The sequence below is a fragment of the Sinocyclocheilus grahami genome, unplaced genomic scaffold (assembly GCF_001515645.1).
Source record: "Sinocyclocheilus grahami isolate Dianchi unplaced genomic scaffold, SAMN03320097.WGS_v1.1 scaffold2942.1, whole genome shotgun sequence".
NCBI classification, from domain to species: domain Eukaryota; kingdom Metazoa; phylum Chordata; class Actinopteri; order Cypriniformes; family Cyprinidae; genus Sinocyclocheilus; species Sinocyclocheilus grahami.
In genome coordinates, this window is record NW_015508115.1 from 3,135 (window position 1) to 21,174 (window position 18,040).

General features: G+C 42.1%; 1 protein-coding gene and 1 long non-coding RNA gene across 3 annotated transcripts in view; one reads left to right on the plus strand and one right to left on the minus strand.

Moving 5' to 3' along the window:
* The window catches only part of LOC107575844 (serine/threonine-protein phosphatase 4 regulatory subunit 3-like), a 21,279-nt gene that overhangs the window by 2,808 nt on the left and 431 nt on the right, over window positions 1-18,040 (plus strand). Inside the window, exons 4-15 of one of the 2 annotated variants that reach the window (XM_016262165.1) lie at window positions 2,350-2,973; window positions 7,996-8,073; window positions 8,189-8,305; window positions 9,243-9,359; window positions 10,546-10,677; window positions 10,831-10,927; window positions 11,006-11,047; window positions 13,630-13,788; window positions 15,284-15,453; window positions 16,091-16,230; window positions 16,656-16,780; window positions 17,436-17,674. In XM_016262165.1, coding sequence (XP_016117651.1) covers window positions 2,350-2,973; window positions 7,996-8,073; window positions 8,189-8,305; window positions 9,243-9,359; window positions 10,546-10,677; window positions 10,831-10,927; window positions 11,006-11,047; window positions 13,630-13,788; window positions 15,284-15,453; window positions 16,091-16,230; window positions 16,656-16,780; window positions 17,436-17,674 — 2,040 coding nt within the window. The remainder of the gene's footprint in view (window positions 1-2,349; window positions 2,974-7,995; window positions 8,074-8,188; window positions 8,306-9,242; window positions 9,360-10,545; window positions 10,678-10,830; window positions 10,928-11,005; window positions 11,048-13,629; window positions 13,789-15,283; window positions 15,454-16,090; window positions 16,231-16,655; window positions 16,781-17,435; window positions 17,675-18,040) is intronic. The other variant, XM_016262166.1, reaches the window with a different exon arrangement.
* Window positions 6,214-18,040, minus strand: part of LOC107575845 (uncharacterized) — a 14,135-nt gene continuing 2,308 nt past the window's right edge. The window contains exons 2-4 of the long non-coding RNA XR_001607950.1: window positions 11,071-11,073; window positions 8,996-9,003; window positions 6,214-6,227 (exon numbers count right to left, since the gene is read on the minus strand). This is a non-coding gene — a long non-coding RNA (uncharacterized lncRNA). The remainder of the gene's footprint in view (window positions 6,228-8,995; window positions 9,004-11,070; window positions 11,074-18,040) is intronic.

Consider the following 18,040-nt stretch of genomic DNA (forward strand, 5'->3'; position numbering starts at 1 on the left):
CACTCTCACACACACACACACACACTCTCACACACACACACACTCATACTCTCACACACACTCACTCACTCACACACACGCGCGCACACACACGTGCGCACACACACTCACACACACTCATACACACTCACACACACACACACACTCGTACACGCACACACACACACACTCACTCGCACACGCACACACACACTCACTCGTACACACGCACACACTCACTCTCACACACACACTCACTCTCACACACACACTCACTCTCACACACACACTCACTCTCACACACACACTCACTCTCACACACACACTCACTCTCACACACACACTCACTCTCACACACACACTCACTCTCACACACACACTCACTCTCACACACACACTCACTCTCACACACACACTCACTCTCACACACACACTCACTCTCACACACACACTCACTCTCACACACACACTCACTCTCACACACACACTCACTCTCACACACACACTCACTCTCACACACACACTCACTCTCACACACACACTCACTCTCACACACACACTCACTCTCACACACACACTCACTCTCACACACACACTCACTCTCACACACACACTCACTCTCACACACACACTCACTCTCACACACACACTCACTCTCACACACACACTCACTCTCACACACACACTCACTCTCACACACACACTCACTCTCACACACACACTCACTCTCACACACACACTCACTCTCACACACACACTCACTCTCACACACACACTCACTCTCACACACACACTCACTCTCACACACACACTCACTCTCACACACACACTCACTCTCACACACACACTCACTCACACACACACACACTCTCTCACACACACACTCTCTCTCGTACACTCACTCACACACACACTCTCGTACACACACACACTTGCACGCACACACTCGTACACACACACGCTCACACTCACACACACACTCACACACACACACACTCTCTCTCTCTCTCTCACACACACACACACTCTCTCTCACACACACACTCTCTCTCGTACACTCACTCACACACACACTCTCGGACACACACACACTTGCACGCACACACTCGTACACACACACGCTCACACTCACACACACACTCACACACACACACACACTCACCACATATTCTAGCAATTCAAACTTGCCATTGTAGTCTCATTATCAAAATACTATAATGCTTAATATTGCATTATTATATATTAATAATGCTTATTATTAGTAATAATAATTATTATTATTATTAAAATACAGTCAGCCAAACATATCAATATAAAGAGTCCATATATAACCGGTCTACAGCTGCTGTAATGCCAAGCACATTTTTGCGCATGTGACGAGGATTTTTCCTTCGATATGCGAACACGCATGAAGCCTGGTCTACATTATAAATAATAGTTTAACATTGAAATACATTGCGAATATGGAAACATTGGATTTGTGCCGAATGAGAGAGGTACGTGAGCCCAACAGTACTTTCAGTTTCACTTTGTTTTGGTTTCTTTAGCTTTATACTTTTTTCATTCTTGATCTGTTCTGCATACCGTTACATTTAAATGATTTGTTTTGGAGTGAGGGGAACTAGACTGTTTATAGTGTTTATACATTATAATATTTCACTTTATTTTGTATTTCTGGTTTTATTACACTCTCTCCAAACGTTCTGCTGCTCACAGAAGAGTGGAGAGAGTGGGTTAAGCCGTAGCACCAATCTACGAGAGCGATTTTTAATTTAAGAAAGCTGATTGGTCAATAATATTTTGAGGACCAATACATAATCAACAAATCATGCTCCAAATACATCTACATAAACCCGCAATCGCTCCGTCTTGTATGCACGCACGCACTAATGCGTAAACGTCTTGTATGCACGTCACGATCTAATGCACTTGTTAATGCCGGATCTTTAAAAACAAATACCGGAACGCAAAAATCCAAAATCTGACATTTTCCAGAACAGGATCCAGCTCAAATTAAGAACTGGGTGGGTCTCTGTCTGATCTTTAGGGCCTTCACTAATCATTATGCTGATAATCGAGTAATCTGATAACTGTCTTTCTTTTTTTTTGTGGTAATAAAAATAGACCTAAGTGAAGAATAGCTTTAAAGTGACTTAAATGCATATAGTAATGAGGCAATAACAGTTAGTTCAAACAATGTATCATTGCTCTTTTGTTGGATTGATGGCTTCTATTGTCCTCATTTGTTAGTGGCTTTGGATAAAAGCGTCTACTAAATGTAAATGTAATGTACTCGACACGGGCAAAATGCAATGGAGGATCTTTTCAAATGGCGTGCTGGTAGATGACGGCCGTGTGTGTGGTGTGCAGGTGCAGGGCAAGGATCCGTCTGTGGAGATCACGCAGGACCCCGGGGACGAGTCTGAGGAGGAGCGGTTGGAGGACATGCTGGAGAGCGGTCACCCGCTGGAGCTGCCCCCCTGCGAGCCGGGCTGTCTGGAGGAGCTGGAGGAGCTGGTGATGTCCGTGCTGCCGTCGCCGGTCCGGCGGGAGAAGCTGGCGCTCGCTCTGCTCAGCTCAGGGTACATCAGGAAGCTGCTGCAGCTGTTCCGGACGATCGAGGAGGAGGGGGACCGCCGGGGCCTTCAGCAGCTGCACCAGATCGTGCGCGGCCTGCTCCTCCTCAACAAGGCCACGCTGTTGGAGGTGATGTTCTCCGACGATTGCATCATGGACGTGGTGGGCTGCCTGGAGTACGAGCCGGCACTGCTGCAGCCCAAGAGCCACCGCCAGTTCCTCACCGAGACGGCCCGCTTCAGAGAGGTGATCCCCATCAGGGACTCGGAGCTGCGGCAGAAGATCCACCAGACCTACCGCGTGCAGTACATCCAGGACATCATCCTGCCCACACACTCCGTCCTCGAGGACAACTTCCTGTCCACGCTGTCCTCCTTCATCTTCTTCAACAAAGTGGAGATCGTCAGCATGCTGCAGGTGCGTCGCTTCACACCGTTAATTGAAAACTATGGCGCTGCGGGACAGTAGAGTAGCTGCACGATAAATCACAATCACGATTAGACAGAAGCTGTGATAGTCATGTGTATCTCGTCAGTGAAGCAGGGTTCTGTGATCAGCAGTAAATCTCCATCTGAAGGCCAGAGAAACTCCAAATACACCCCGCAGAAGAAACCCAGGCAATCCCTATAGCACTAGCTGAATAAACAGAAGATTTCACTGCTTTCACTGATTCAGCGTGGCTAATAAACACACAACTATATGATTTATCTGAGTTCTTATTATGATAATGCAATGCTAATCGACATAGCCTTTATCACTGCTTAGAATATTATGAAATATGTTGCGCGTCTTATTCTGTGTAAGAAGCCACATCATCTCACAGAAGGATTTATTTCAAACACTCGACTGACGTTATGAAGTGAGTTTGGAGTAAAAACGTTATTAAATGTGGTGCTTTCAGATGGAGCAGCATTTACTACACAGAGCCGTAGTTCACTGACAAGCTACACAAACAGCTGTCAGTATCATAGCAAGATTTCATAATCATGTGATTATCGTGTGTGTATGTCGTTTGAATCAGATTTAAATTCTCCGCTGTAAGACCTCATGCATAATACAGCGCAGTGATTGGATCATAAGAGTTTATTCTCATGAATAATACTGAGAAAAGCTCAGAAACTGTTCCTATGTGTTAACACCTAAAAAAAAAGTGTTCTAGAGTTTCATGACTAGGGTTGCAAAATTCCGGGAATTTTCAAGACTGCAAACTTTCCATGGGATTTAATGGGAATAAACTGGAAATTTGCAAAATGGCAGGAACTGGGGACTTAAATGTAGTTGAGAAAAAATCTTGCAGCATAATCTTGGTTAAAACAACCTGATTTAATGCAATTTGAGTTTAATTGACAAGCTACACAAACAGCTGTCAGTATCATAGCAAGATTTCATAATCATGTGATTATCGTGTGTGTATGTCGTTTGAATCAGATTTAAATTCTCCGCTGTAAGACCTCATGCATAATACAGCGCAGTGATTGGATCATAAGAGTTTATTCTCATGAATAATACTGAGAAAAGCTCAGAAACTGTTCCTATGTGTTAACACCTAAAAAAAAAGTGTTCTAGAGTTTCATGACTAGGGTTGCAAAATTCCGGGAATTTTCAAGACTGCAAACTTTCCATGGGATTTAATGGGAATAAACTGGAAATTTGCAAAATGGCAGGAACTGGGGACTTAAATGTAGTTGAGAAAAAATCTTGCAGCATAATCTTGGTTAAAACAACCTGATTTAATGCAATTTGAGTTTAATTGCTACCCTACACACTGCTCAATCACATGCACACAGCACACTGTTTACCGCAGGGCTATTGAGGCCACACCCCCTACACGCACCGTGCTTTCCTCCATAACATGAACAGATCATTTCTTAAATCCTGCATACACAATATCAAAATGTCCATCCTGGTAAGTATTCATATAAATTACATGAATATAACAAAAACATGTTTAAAACTTCCTTGTGCTGTGTGTAATATACTGTGCAACTAAAGGCTATACCATTGTAAAAACAAATATACTGACTGAACAAACCATAGACTGGAACAAACATTTAGGTGAGATGATAATAAAAAAAGAAGTCTAAAAATGACCCTCCCCACACACAGTCCCCTCTGGTCACCTAAGAGATGATTCCCCTGCACTTTCTCTGAAGCCACGCTTGCCGCATTTGAGCCCAAAGACTTCATCTACGTTTTGATATTCTAAATATATTTGATCTATGGGATTCAAGTTTAACTAGTAAATACCAAAAAGTGTTTATACAGTAGCTAGCTAGCCAGTAAAATCAAGATATGAAAAATCTAAGTGAGTTAGCACTATTTCAGTGACAATTTATGAGGTATAAACTAGCTCAAGCTGTGATGCTCTTTCTGCTAGCCAGCTTTCTGTTATCATACAGGAGTACAGTACTGGTCAAAAGTTTGGAAACATTTCTATTTTAATGTTTTAAACATTGCAAATCTTTTGTTCATCAAGCCTTCATTTATTTAATCAATAATACAGAACAAAACCGTAATATTGTGCAGTATTACTGGTATCACAATTTTCAAAATAATGGTTTTCTGTTTTAATATACTTTCAAATATAATGTTTTTCTGTGATGCGAAGCTGGTGAATCATTACTCCAGTCTTCAGTGTCACATGATTCTCCAGAAATCATATGTGCTTATTTATAATCATTTTTGGAAACAGTTGTGCGGTTTAATTTTTTATTTTATTTTATTACCTGTTATACTTTTTTCAGGATTCTTTGATGAATAAAGAGTAAAAGAAAAAAGAACGGCGTTTATTTAAAATGGCAATCATTTTTTAACAATACAATACCTTTCAAAAGTTTGGGGTCAGTATCTCTTTTTTTGAAATAAATTAATACTTTTATTCAACAAGGATGTGTTAAATTAATAAAAAGTAATAGTAAAGACTTGTATGGTTAGAAAAGATTTCTATTTTGAATAAACACTGTTCACAAGTTTTCATTAAGGCTGCACGATGAATCACATAGTTTTCATTCATCAATAAATCCTGAAAAAAGCATGACAGATTCCCCCCATGTACAGAAGATTTGACGTGACCTGCAGTGGCGATAAAACCACAACCAATATTATTGCAATATAGTTTTCCGAGATAAAACGATAACAAGAGTTCAATAAATGTTTGATATAATGTTTAATGCACCAAAAGCGGAACAAAACAGCGCTGCTTATTAGGGCTGCAACAAATGATTATTTTGATAATCGATTAATCAAACAATCGTCGATTATTTCACTGATTAATCAGTAGACTTTGATTATTCAGCTTTTACAATTAGTTAAAATATTGAGTTAATACATTCTAATAAATGAATAAAGGTAATCACTTCAGCTTTTGAAAATCATATTATGTAATTACAATTATTTTGCAATTAATTTATACAAATAAATATATTTGCCGCACAAAATGAGATGATAGACAGAGAAACTCTTATTCACCATTTAATTAGCTATATGAAAAAGTAACTGAATGACATGATTCTGCCTAACATCTCCCTTTGCAAGTCATATGGATAAGAATCAAAATAAAGGTAAGCGATAAGACGCTTTATTTTTGGATAAACGGTTTTATTCACAACTTAATTTCTCTTAAAATACCTTCTAGGGTTATGATAATCAAAACAGTCCTGAGCTAGAGCAAGCTTTGATCTCTCATCATATCACTGTAATCCGATGCTTTCTTAACTGCTGCTTTCTCACTGCGGTCAGTTTTTTGTGTTGTTGAGAGGAAAGCGTGCGGCATATATTTACATATTGATCCAAACGCCACTCAGCAGCTTCCGGTTCGGCTGCGTTTGCTCTGAAGCGCTGCTGTGTGTGTCGTCTTCTCTTGAAATGCATCAGAAGAGCTGAATTACAATATTGCGCTACAGTGGTCAAACTGCATTACTGCAGGCTCTTACATTAGCTCACATGACATCAAGCAACTGCTCGACAACAAAAATATTTCTATGTCGACTAATCGTTTCAGCCCTACTGCTCATTTGACCTGCGCCACATGGAGCGTCTATCCACTTGGCTCAAAGTTCAAACGGCAGCACAGCGGTTGCGAGCTCACTAGAGCAGATGCGTTTACTCGCTGATGAGTCTCGGTCATGCGACACTAAACAGCGCTGTGAGATCCAGTGTGAAGCGCTTGCATTCAGTGAGGAACACAAATGACTTAAGACTTTTCAATCTACAAATCAGCATCTTTTACCATGAGTTTACTGTAGTAACAACTGCACCGTGGTACTGTGGCAGAAATGTGGGGGTATTCATATCGAATTTTATTATATTATTAATGTAGACATCAGTAATGATGATCTATGAACGGCTGTGATTATGAAATGCCTGCTGACAGCACGGTTTATCTGTGCATTTACACAGAACTATACTCAAACTGCGATCGCTCGCGGAGATAATAAATAATTCATTTCCATAGAGTTGTATCTATTTAGATGTTTATTAGCGAAATAATGGTTATATAGTAAATGTTAATACAATTTAGGGTGTTTTAAACAAGTGAATCGTGTTAAAAGTTACATGCGGTGGCTGTGCTTGAGCATCAACCACATCAACCCGGTGAGTGAACAGCAATATGAAAGCGGCTTCACGAGACTAATGATGAGCACAGACAACAGAGAGCGAATTAAATTCGGCACTTTTATTTCCAACATGCACCCATTCATGGCTGTATTATTTAATTCACGCAAAGTTACGTCTTTATTGGGACAGGACTTGAGGAATTATTTTACGTGAATCCGTGAGTTCGTCGAGCCAAGCTGCATAAACTGCATATCAGGCATTTATGTAATACATCTCATTTGTGCATTAATGGCTGTTATGTTAAAGTTTACTAACTACAGTAAATCAAGTACCCGTGCACGCCGTTGTTGTTGTCTTGTTTCCCCTCGGATGCGCTGCAATGGTGATCCTGCGCGCAATTCTCAAAACATGCACAAGATGGTGGCGTTTATCTGTGAATCAGATATTACAAAACCGATATCCAATTATTGTAAAATGCTTAAATATCGGAGAAAATATCGGTAAATCGATATATCGGTCAATCTCTAGTTTCAGTGCTGCTCTCCTGCTGTGTGTGTGTGTGTGTGTGTTTCAGTGCTGCTCTCCTGCTGTGTGTGTGTGTGTGTGTCAGTGCTGCTCTCCTGCTGTGTGTGTGTGTGTGTGTGTGTGTCAGTGCTGCTCTCCTGGGGTGTGTGTAACGCTCTGTGTTTGTGTGTGTCTGTGTGTGTTTCAGTGCTGCTCTCCTGCGGTGTGTGTGTGTGTGTCAGTGCTGCTCTCCTGCTGTGTGTGTGTGTGTGTGTGTGTGTCAGTGCTGCTGTGCTGCTCTCCTGCTGTGTGTGTGTGTGTGTGTGTGTGTCAGTGCTGCTCTCCTGCGGTGTGTGTAATGCTCTGTGTGTGTTTCAGGAGGATGAGAAGTTCCTGACGGAGGTGTTTGCTCAGCTCACAGATGAAGCTACAGAGGACAGCAAGAGGAGAGAGCTGGTACATCACACTCACTCACTCTCACTCACACACACACACACACTCACACACACACACACACACACACACACACACACACGCCAGGGGTTCACGCCTGTCCTCTCTACGTCTGCAGGTGAACTTCTTCAAGGAGTTCTGTGCTTTCTCACAAACGCTGCAGCCACAGAACAGAGACGCCTTCTTCAAAACGCTGGCCAATCTGGGCATCCTACCGGCGCTGGAGATCGTGATGGTGAGTAGGGATTGGGTGATATGGGCTTAAAAATATATCACAATAATTTCTGGTATTTATTGCAATAACGATATCAATGATGATAATTCAGGGAATCCTGTTTCTTTAGAGAAAAGTAATATGTTTCCTATTTTTACCCAAAATATGGTGTTGTGCGAGCATTACTGAGTACACACGTAAAGACGGTTTAATTCATACTGGAAGCCGGAGGGCGCTCTTGCACAGAAACTCCATGTATACAGATGACAAGAACACTGACAACGCTCCTGGAAATCTCTAATATGGACAAAGGCATCCAGATATCGCTGAATAAAACGCAAATAGAGAAATTTTAACTGGGGAAACTTGAAGACAATAAGCATACGATTGCACAAATTATATGGTATGTGTTCTTCAAGCAATCTTTGGTATTTTTATAAGGAAAGTATATTTATAATGCAATGCAAATCGAGATAGCCTTTATCACTGTATATAATACTATCATTCTGTGATATGAAACCACATCTGGTCACAAAAAGAAGTTATTTCAAACACTCAACTGTTATGAATTTAATTTGGAGAAAAAGCATGTCAATAAATTATATCTTTGTTGGACAACAGGTTTGTAAACAGACTCATACACATGCAGAACTGTATCACACATGTGCTACTGTAGTACATTTATTCAGACAGATTTTTTGTGCACTACACAGCCCTGACTAAACCAGTTCCAGATTGAAGAAGGAGCTCCCCGTTTAGCAATAAACTCCTCCTCAATTTCACGTCCGCCATGTCACACAGAAATGTCAACATGTCGTTATCACCACAGGAAGACTAATTCTTACCGTGGGGAGAATTGTTACTGGTATATGTCAAAAGATGAGATCTGGCCCCTCGCTAATGGTGAGTGAGGCGCTCCTGTCCTCCGCTCGGCTGATGTGTGTGTGTTCTGTTGAAGGGCATGGAGGACGAGCAGGTGAAGTCTGCAGCCATGGACATCTTCTCTTACCTGGTGGAGTTCAGTCCGTCTGTGGTGCGCGAGTTCATCATGCAGGAGCCGCAGCAGGCCGACGACGTGAGTATCAGCGTCTCTCTGTGTGTGACCGCAGCACTGAACCTGTGCTTCAGAGCAGGAGAGAGCCCTGCAGACGTTATACACGCGTCTAACTAATCACTCCAGCTCTTGTTTAACAATAAGCAGATGTTTGGCGTGAGGGCCAGACGATGTGACTGTGTAATGTTGTGTAACGTATGAGCATGAGCAGGATAAAGACATTGATGTGGATCAGAGCTGAAGTGTGGATGTGTCATGGATTGATGAGCTGCAGATCATTGAAATACAGCAGCAGTTCCTCATCTGTGGCGGTTCGGTTGCTGTTTAATGCTCTACTGGTGCTGAGTGTTGATGCAGATTCTGATTCACAAGCTCTCAGCTCCACTCTGCTCTGGATTAATTCATTTAGAAATATTTCAGGCAGTGTCGCTTTTGTCTTAAAGAAATAGTTCACCCAAAACTGAAAATGGTCGTCATTTACTCTCGTTCATATCATTCCAGACACAAGACTTTAGTTCATCTTCACAACACAAATGAAGATATTTTTTTTATTGTTGTCCATTCACTGAAAGACAAAGCAGAATTCCAGAATTCCACACATTAAAAAGAGTAACATTGTAAAAGAAATCCATATAAATGGAGCTGTGCAGTCCACACAGTTTTAATCTAGGCGTTTATAATCATTGATCAACATGTAACTTCATTAATGGACACTCAGCTGTACTTGTGTGTGTGTGTGTGTGTGTGTGTGTGTGTGTGTGCTGATCAGTGTTTATATGTGAATATTAAGGCTGGTCCACGCGTTCTCCATATTTATGCTGGTGAAGTAATGACTGAATACAAAAATACAGGAACAGAGATAATGGAGTTTCTTGCTGAAATCATTTACAGAATGACTCTTGCTCTCATGACGGATTTATTCAGACATACATAAAACCATTAAGACATCACTAACAGGCTAAGTAAAACATCATTCTGTATTTTGACGTCTATACAGGGATCTGTCACAACACAATAAAGAGCACCGAAATGGCTTCGTGATAAAATGACCAGAATGTAAAATGTGAGACTTGAAGCATTGCTACAACCATGTTTAGTCTGGCCTTATTCGCCTGTCAGTTGAAAACAGCTCAGATAAAGAGATCTAATTTTGGGATTTAAGAGTTGAAGTCACAGTGCATCATGAAGCGGGTGTGTTTGTGTTCAGGACGTGCTGCTGATTAACGTGGTGATCAAGCAGATGATCTGTGATTCGGACCCGGAGCTGGGCGGTGCAGTGCAGCTCATGGGGCTCCTGAGGACCCTCATGGACCCCGAGAACATGCTCGCTCCGGCCAGCGTGAGTACAGCCTGACACGCTCTCACAGCTAACACTTTCACTTCTGACTTGCCAGAAACTCACCTCCCTTTCCCAAAGTTCACACTTGTGCCTGGACGAGCAGAAGAGCATCCTCAGTCACTTCTGTGTGTGTGTGTGTGTGTGTTTGGACAGAAAGCAGAGAAGAGTGAGTTCCTGAGCTTCTTCTACAAGTACTGTATGCACGTGCTGACGGCTCCACTGCTGGCTAACACCGACGAGGAGGACCCAGGTGAGACACGCACCTGCTCTGCTGCTGCAGTGAGCCGTCTGTGAGCGCACATATCAACACGTGTCTGTCTGTCCACAGATCTGACGGAGGGAGCGGCTAAACCCAACCCCGTGTGTCCAGGTACCGTCTCCTCTCACCTGAACTCGCTCCTCTCCCGTCTGCTCGAGAGGTCTTCTCGGGACCTGCATGAATTCTGTTTTTAAAGAAAGACCTGCCCCGAGACAGACCCTGATGAAATTAGACCCGAGTCCGAGTAGTGCTGGGAAAATAAATCAATGAATGGAGAAATGATTCGGCATCGATTCTGAGATTTTCAAGGGGCGTCCCCCCCCCCCCCCCCCCCCCCCCCCCCCGCGGGTATAAAAGGAGAGCGCGTGCAAACGCACGTGGAGTTAATTTTAATTTCTCTATAGTGCCAGATCACAACAGAAGTCATTCAAGGTTACCTTTCCTATAGAACAAACTACCGGTAAATAGCCTTATGTTATTTATTTTATTTACACGATGGCATGTCATTTCTGTCTGTACATGGTCGCGCATTTACAATTCTCCTCTGCTCTCTGTATCGCTCGCGCACACACACACACACACACACACACACAGAGAGAGAGAGACACGCACACATAGAGCTCGCGCACACACACACACACACACACACACACAGAGAGAGAGAGACACGCACGCATAGACACACACACACAGAGAGAGAGAGACACGCACGCATAGACACACACACACAGAGAGAGAGAGACACGCACGCACAGACACACACGCGCACGCCCACGCGCACACACACGCACACACACGCGCGCACACACAGAGAGACACACGCATACACTCACAGACACACTCCGAGAGAGAGACACACACAGAGAGAGACACGCACACATACACACACACACACACACACACGCAGAGCGACACACACACGCGCACACAGACATATGCGCACACTCTCTCTCACACACACACACACACAGACACACACACAGAGAGAGAGAGAGACACGCGCACACAGACACACACGCGCACGCCCACGCGCACACACACGCACACACACGCGCGCACACACAGAGAGACACACGCATACACTCACAGTCACACTACGAGAGAGAGACACACACACAGACACATGCGCACACTCTCTCTCACACACACACACACACAGACACACACACAGAGAGAGAGAGAGACACGCGCACACACACACAGAGAGAGAGACACATGCACGCACTCTCACACACACACACACACACATGCACGCACTCACATGTAGGGCTCTTTGATTTCTGCGATGCGGAAAACAAGGACCGAATCGCAATATCCAGTCATAAAAATAGAATTTACTGCATTACGTGGAATGTCACGGAATTTGTCAAACTTTAAATGAATTAATCAAAAGTAGGTGATTAAACTTAAATATGGACTAGTATCTGTAAATATTAAGCCATAAACAGACTATTTAAACATGAATCCTGCATGTTCTGTGTCTGTGTTAGTGAATGGTGCAGATGCACAGTTTTGTTTGTCGTGTTCACACTGCATGATTTTAGCTCTGATTTTCACTCTGCGACAGGTTTTGCGAAATCGCCATCAAATGCCCGAAATCAGAAGCAAATCGGTGCTCATTCACGCGAGTGACAATCACGCAGTGCGAATTATCAAAGACGCGATCTGAGAGAATCGCCAATGCATCGCAGACACCCGTGAAATATTTGGCATGCTAAATATCTGGAGCTGTCGGCGATTCACAATCACGCTGTGTGCAATGAGTTCTGACTGAAACATACATCAGTGATGACCTACAGCCAATGAGAGAGCAAGATACAGCGCAGCGGGGCGTTCCGGGAGGACCTTCATGAGCATTTTTCTGTTTCATTTGAGTAAAACTAGCCTCATATCACACACTAATGTAAAGATATTCACGGCAACCCGTCAAAGTGAAAGTTCGGTTTAACTTGAAGACACTGTGCCAGAGATATTGTTCAGTAGAATGCACATGATACTATTAGTAGTACTACTAAAATTATTAAAACTTCAATTTTTATGGAATAATCACACAACATTTCCATGTTTTATTGTTTATAGGAAATCCCCTTTGTTTGCCAAAAAAAGTTAAATTTTCAATAATTAAAAGATAAATGAAATGTATTATGCCTTCATTTGATAACCAGAAGAATTTAAATACATTAGACATGCGAAAAGAGAGAAATTGGTAACAATAAAACATAAGGTGAGAAAAAAATAAAACATTTTTTTTTTTTAAACCTTTAATAAGATTGTGAAATTGTATGTTTCATGATTTTAATTAATTAGACATGCTTTTTGATTAATAAAATTTAATTCAAAAAATAAAACCGATTTCATTGGGCCCTACACAGGTGAGCACACTCCCACGAGCGGACAGAGAGCGCGCGTCAATCATCCTCATCCCCCCCCAAAGCTGTAAACCTAGGGGAAACACTGGATAGCCTAATAAATCATGGATTTAACAACGTTATTTACCTCATCTCCGCTGAAGGGCTTCTGCGCACAAAAAACAAGAAGCCCTGCATGCACACTCAGAAAAAAGCACATTTATTTTAAAGTATCCGAGACCCGACCCGTGTCTGAGGCACTCGTAGAGGTTTTGGACCCGAACCCGCTCTCGGATCTAAGTGGATCCGTGAAGACCTCTAGCCTGTCTGTGTGCTGTGTGTCAGATAACTTCCAGACGGCGCAGCTGCTGGCTCTGATCCTGGAGCTGCTGACCTTCTGCGTGGAGCATCACACGTACCACATCAAGAGCTACATCATGACCAGAGACCTGCTGAGGAGGGTGCTGACGCTCATGAACTCCAGGCACAGCTTCCTGGCGCTCTGTGAGTATCCTCACGTCAGGGAACTAGGGATGACCCAAATTACAATTCCTGTCCCAAACCGAACGAAATGAAACACTGAACCGAGCGCGTGTTTTCCCCATGCATTTTGCTAATTTTTTCACCATTGCATAAAGTAGCCAAAATGTGCTTTTTACTGTTTTCAACAAAAAAATAAACTACAGAATAATTAAAAATATTTAACACTAAAGATTTTTTAACATTCTAGCAGACATTATACCAACAAAGCACAATTTAACTTAAAATTAATAAGTTAGTAAAACAAATTGAGACCCTCTTCTTGAATCGGGCATGTGATTGGCTAAAGACATATAAGAATGAAAACTAGACACTTTAAACGGCAAATCAGCATATTATTCAGCAAACAAAAAATCTGTATATTATACTGATTTCTGAAGATCATGTGACACTGAAGACTGGAGTAATGATGCTGAAAATACAGCTGCACATCACAGAAATACTTTACATTTTACTAGGGATGCACGATACCTTTTTTTCCAGAACCGATCCGATACCAAAAATTCAGAATATCGTCCGATACCGATCAGATACCAGCAGATTTTTTTTTTTAAATAAGTGTAGAATTTCTATACCTCAGTGTGTTGACTTGATCATCACTCTTGTGTGTTAAACACAATCTACTAAATAGACAACTTCATTTTAAAGACAAATAACAATTGAAAAAAATATATATAATCATAACCTATGACAAAAATACTATTATAAACTAGGTTAGTGAATAATTCAGCAGCAAAACTATTTCTAGAAAAATCATGAGTGCACAGTAATTTGATCAAATCTAAACATTTAGTGAAATAACATTATTTAGTGGGGAACAAATATAAGTGAATAAGTGTAGGACTAAATCTGGTCAAATATTACATTGCTCTTTGTTTTGTTGTAAAATACATTCATGAAAATTATTGCTGTTCTTAAGCGCCACCTGCTGGCAGAGAGTGAATCTGCATCTCATTCAGCTCATCTGCTGTTTCATTCAGATATGCTTTATGTAGTATAGTTTTTTGCTTCAGACTAAGTCTAATTTAGATTAAAAACTTGCTCATGCTGCATCTTTGTTTGGATCATGATTAAAATGCAGTGGTTTCCTCTAATTTTAAATGGAAAGAGCACAGACAACACCTTAGTTTGTTTATATGAAGATATTTATTTTATTTGTGTAACTTGCTTATTTGATTTGGGGTTTGTTTTAAAATGTCAATTCAGTTTTGTTATATTTCACTTTCACAAAGAAACGTGCAACAATAGCCTAATAAAACGACACCTTCTCATTTGCTATTTTCAGCCAAATAATGTTGGTTGCCTAACATTGGGTGCATCCCTAGTGTGAACCACAGTGATAACTGATCATGCGTGTGTGTGCGTTTGATCTTCAGTAACAGCTGGCCTTGAGTGATCAGACGGTAACAGCAGCGTTAGTAATGCAGGATGATTGTGAGCTGCTCATGTGATTGTGCAGGTGCGCTGCGCTTCATGAGGAGAATCATCGGCCTGAAGGACGAGTATTACAACCGCTACATCGTGAAAGGAAACCTGTTCGAGCCGGTCATCAATGCGCTGCTGGACAACGGCACCAGATACAACCTGCTGAACTCGGCCATCATCGAGCTCTTCGAGTTCATCAGAGTGGTGAGTGCAGTCTCCTCTGACCCGCTAGGACTGCGAATCCAAAATCAATTCCAATTCCAGAATGGGATACTTAAGGTCAGGAACCGGACACTTGTTGTGAAATTTAAATTTAAATTCCACCTCTCAATTCCAGTGTGCGCATCTTTTATTTTTAGGTGGTGGAAAGGGGCTGTTAAAAATGTATTTGTCTCAATTTATCATGCAGCTCTATTTTGCACAAAAACAGCTTAGTCGAGTCCAGTTTTTATGCAGCCGGCTGATGTTTGTTAATGGTATTCAGCAGCAATTTAAATGTTTTGCAAAAAGAGAGACAGAATAAATATGTTTGATATCTAAATGTTTGACTTCATTTTTGTAACCACATTGGAATCGGAATCAGAATTGGAATTGATCAAATTCAAACGATACTAGGGCTGTGCAATTAATCGCATGTGATAGTCCTGCGCATCTCGTCAGTAAAGCGGTTCTGTGATTAGTAGTAAATCTCCATCACCTGCTTTCAGATGGAGCAGCATTTACTACACAGACCCGTAGTTCACTGACAAGCTACACAAAACCACATTCATAATCGCAGACGATTCATTGCACAGCCCTAAACGAGACCCAACCCTACTGAGCGCTGTGCTTCCGTCATCAGGAGGACATCAGATCTCTGATTGCACACATCGTGGATAACTTCTCCACGGCGCTGGAGTCCATCGAGTACGTGCAGACCTTCAAGGGCCTGAAGGGCCGCTACGAGCAGGAGAAGCAGCGGCAGAGCCGAGGATTTAGCAGGTGCCTTCATCCAGAAACACTGACTGACGCCGGGTTCACACACACTCCGTCGGCTCCGCTGCTCTGATCCACAAACACAACATTTATCCTGATTTCAAATCCAGACGCTGCTTCTGAAAATGCTTTCTCAGCATTGTGTCTCTCTTTTATCACAGTACAGTAATACAATCTTTCATAGACATTCACGTTTAAACTCAATAAATGTAAACAATGTATTACTCAATACATTTGACTTCTAGATTTGTATATTATGAAGTCGCTCAAGCAAGTGGCAACACATTTAAACGCAGCATATAGCCTATTTGTCTTGCGTTAACAGTAGGGATGCACCGATCCGATACTCAGTACTGGTATCGCTCCGATACTGGCATTTTCTGCTGGATCGCACTGCAAGCGGAGTGTGTGTGAAAGGTATCCTCTCTCAGGTATCGCAGGGACGGCCGCTCCTTCCAGGAGGACGAGGACACGTGGCTGAACGAAGACGAGGAAGATGAGGGTGTCACAGACAAGAGCAAGAGCGACTACGGGACGTTCATGGAGAGCGAGAAAGGTACGTGTGCACTCTTAATCCTGCAGTGATCTTTATTCACTCTTCTACAAATGAAGATCTTAAATTAGAGTCTTGAATATGGCCTTAAATGTTGCATTCACTGCTAAAATGAATCTCTTCCTCAGTATTTGGTCTTGTTTTCCAATACGAATACCTAAATATCCTTAAATCAAGACACATTGGCTGGAGATGTAAAGTTTTGTTTTCTGGTAAATTAAACTAAATTGAGTTTGTCTCAAACCAGAGCAAATATCTGTCAGTGGGGAACAAAAACTTGTTTTCTCTTTGAATACTTTTGCCATGATGCTTCTCCAGTAAACAGATCTTGCTTTAAGAATCTGTAGACATTCGGGTGTTCAGAAGTTACAGTAAATTTATTTCCATGTTTTAGTGTTTTGAGCAGAGCTATTCAAGCTTTTTATTTTATTGTAAAGTAATGGAGATCTGTTGGAATCTGTATTTTTCAGACTTTGAAGTGTTACTAATAAGACATTTGTTAAAAGACCATATTGATGTATTGTGTTCCATTCAATTTATTTCTTAAATTATCTTTACGTGGTCTTAATGTGTTTAAAAGGTCTTAAATGAGGCATGATAACTCTAAGCTTATAATCTGGAAGTGCCTTGTATTTCCCGTGAGTCTGTTTGGTTTCAGTGAAAGAGAGTCAGGACAAGGAGAACCAGCCCAAGCGGACAGCAAGCGGCAGCTTCAAGTTCAGCTTCTCTCACTCGTCTGGAGCGGCTAACACGGCTAACGGCTCCAAACCTCCTTCCTCCGCCTCCTCCAGCAGAGCTGCAGCGCCACCTTCAGGCCAGACGGCCCGGGTACGCCACGCACCTTACATCCACTCACACGCCTGCATTTCAGTCCCGCTTAACCATTCCTGCGTTCACATCTTAGTGTGATTTTGAACGATTTAAGTGCAGGAAGGGAAGAACTTGCGCTCTGTTTGCGTGCAGCGCACACGTCTGAAGCACAGAGATCAGAGAACAACGTTCGTTCTGTTCACTGCAGGAAAGCTTGCTCTGAGCCGAACTCACTTCTTTCATATTTATCGACCAGCGTGCAGAAAACGACATCAGTATATAGGGCTGGGTATCGAGTTCGATACTTTTTAGACACCGACCGAATTGCCTCGATACCATCGAGTATCGAAAAACGTTTCGTCGTTCGGTACCAAATTTCGATACCTAAGGGGTTAAACTCATCAGCGTCCGTAAGGCGCAGATCGATCAGTGTTTGACATCCGCGAGAGCGAT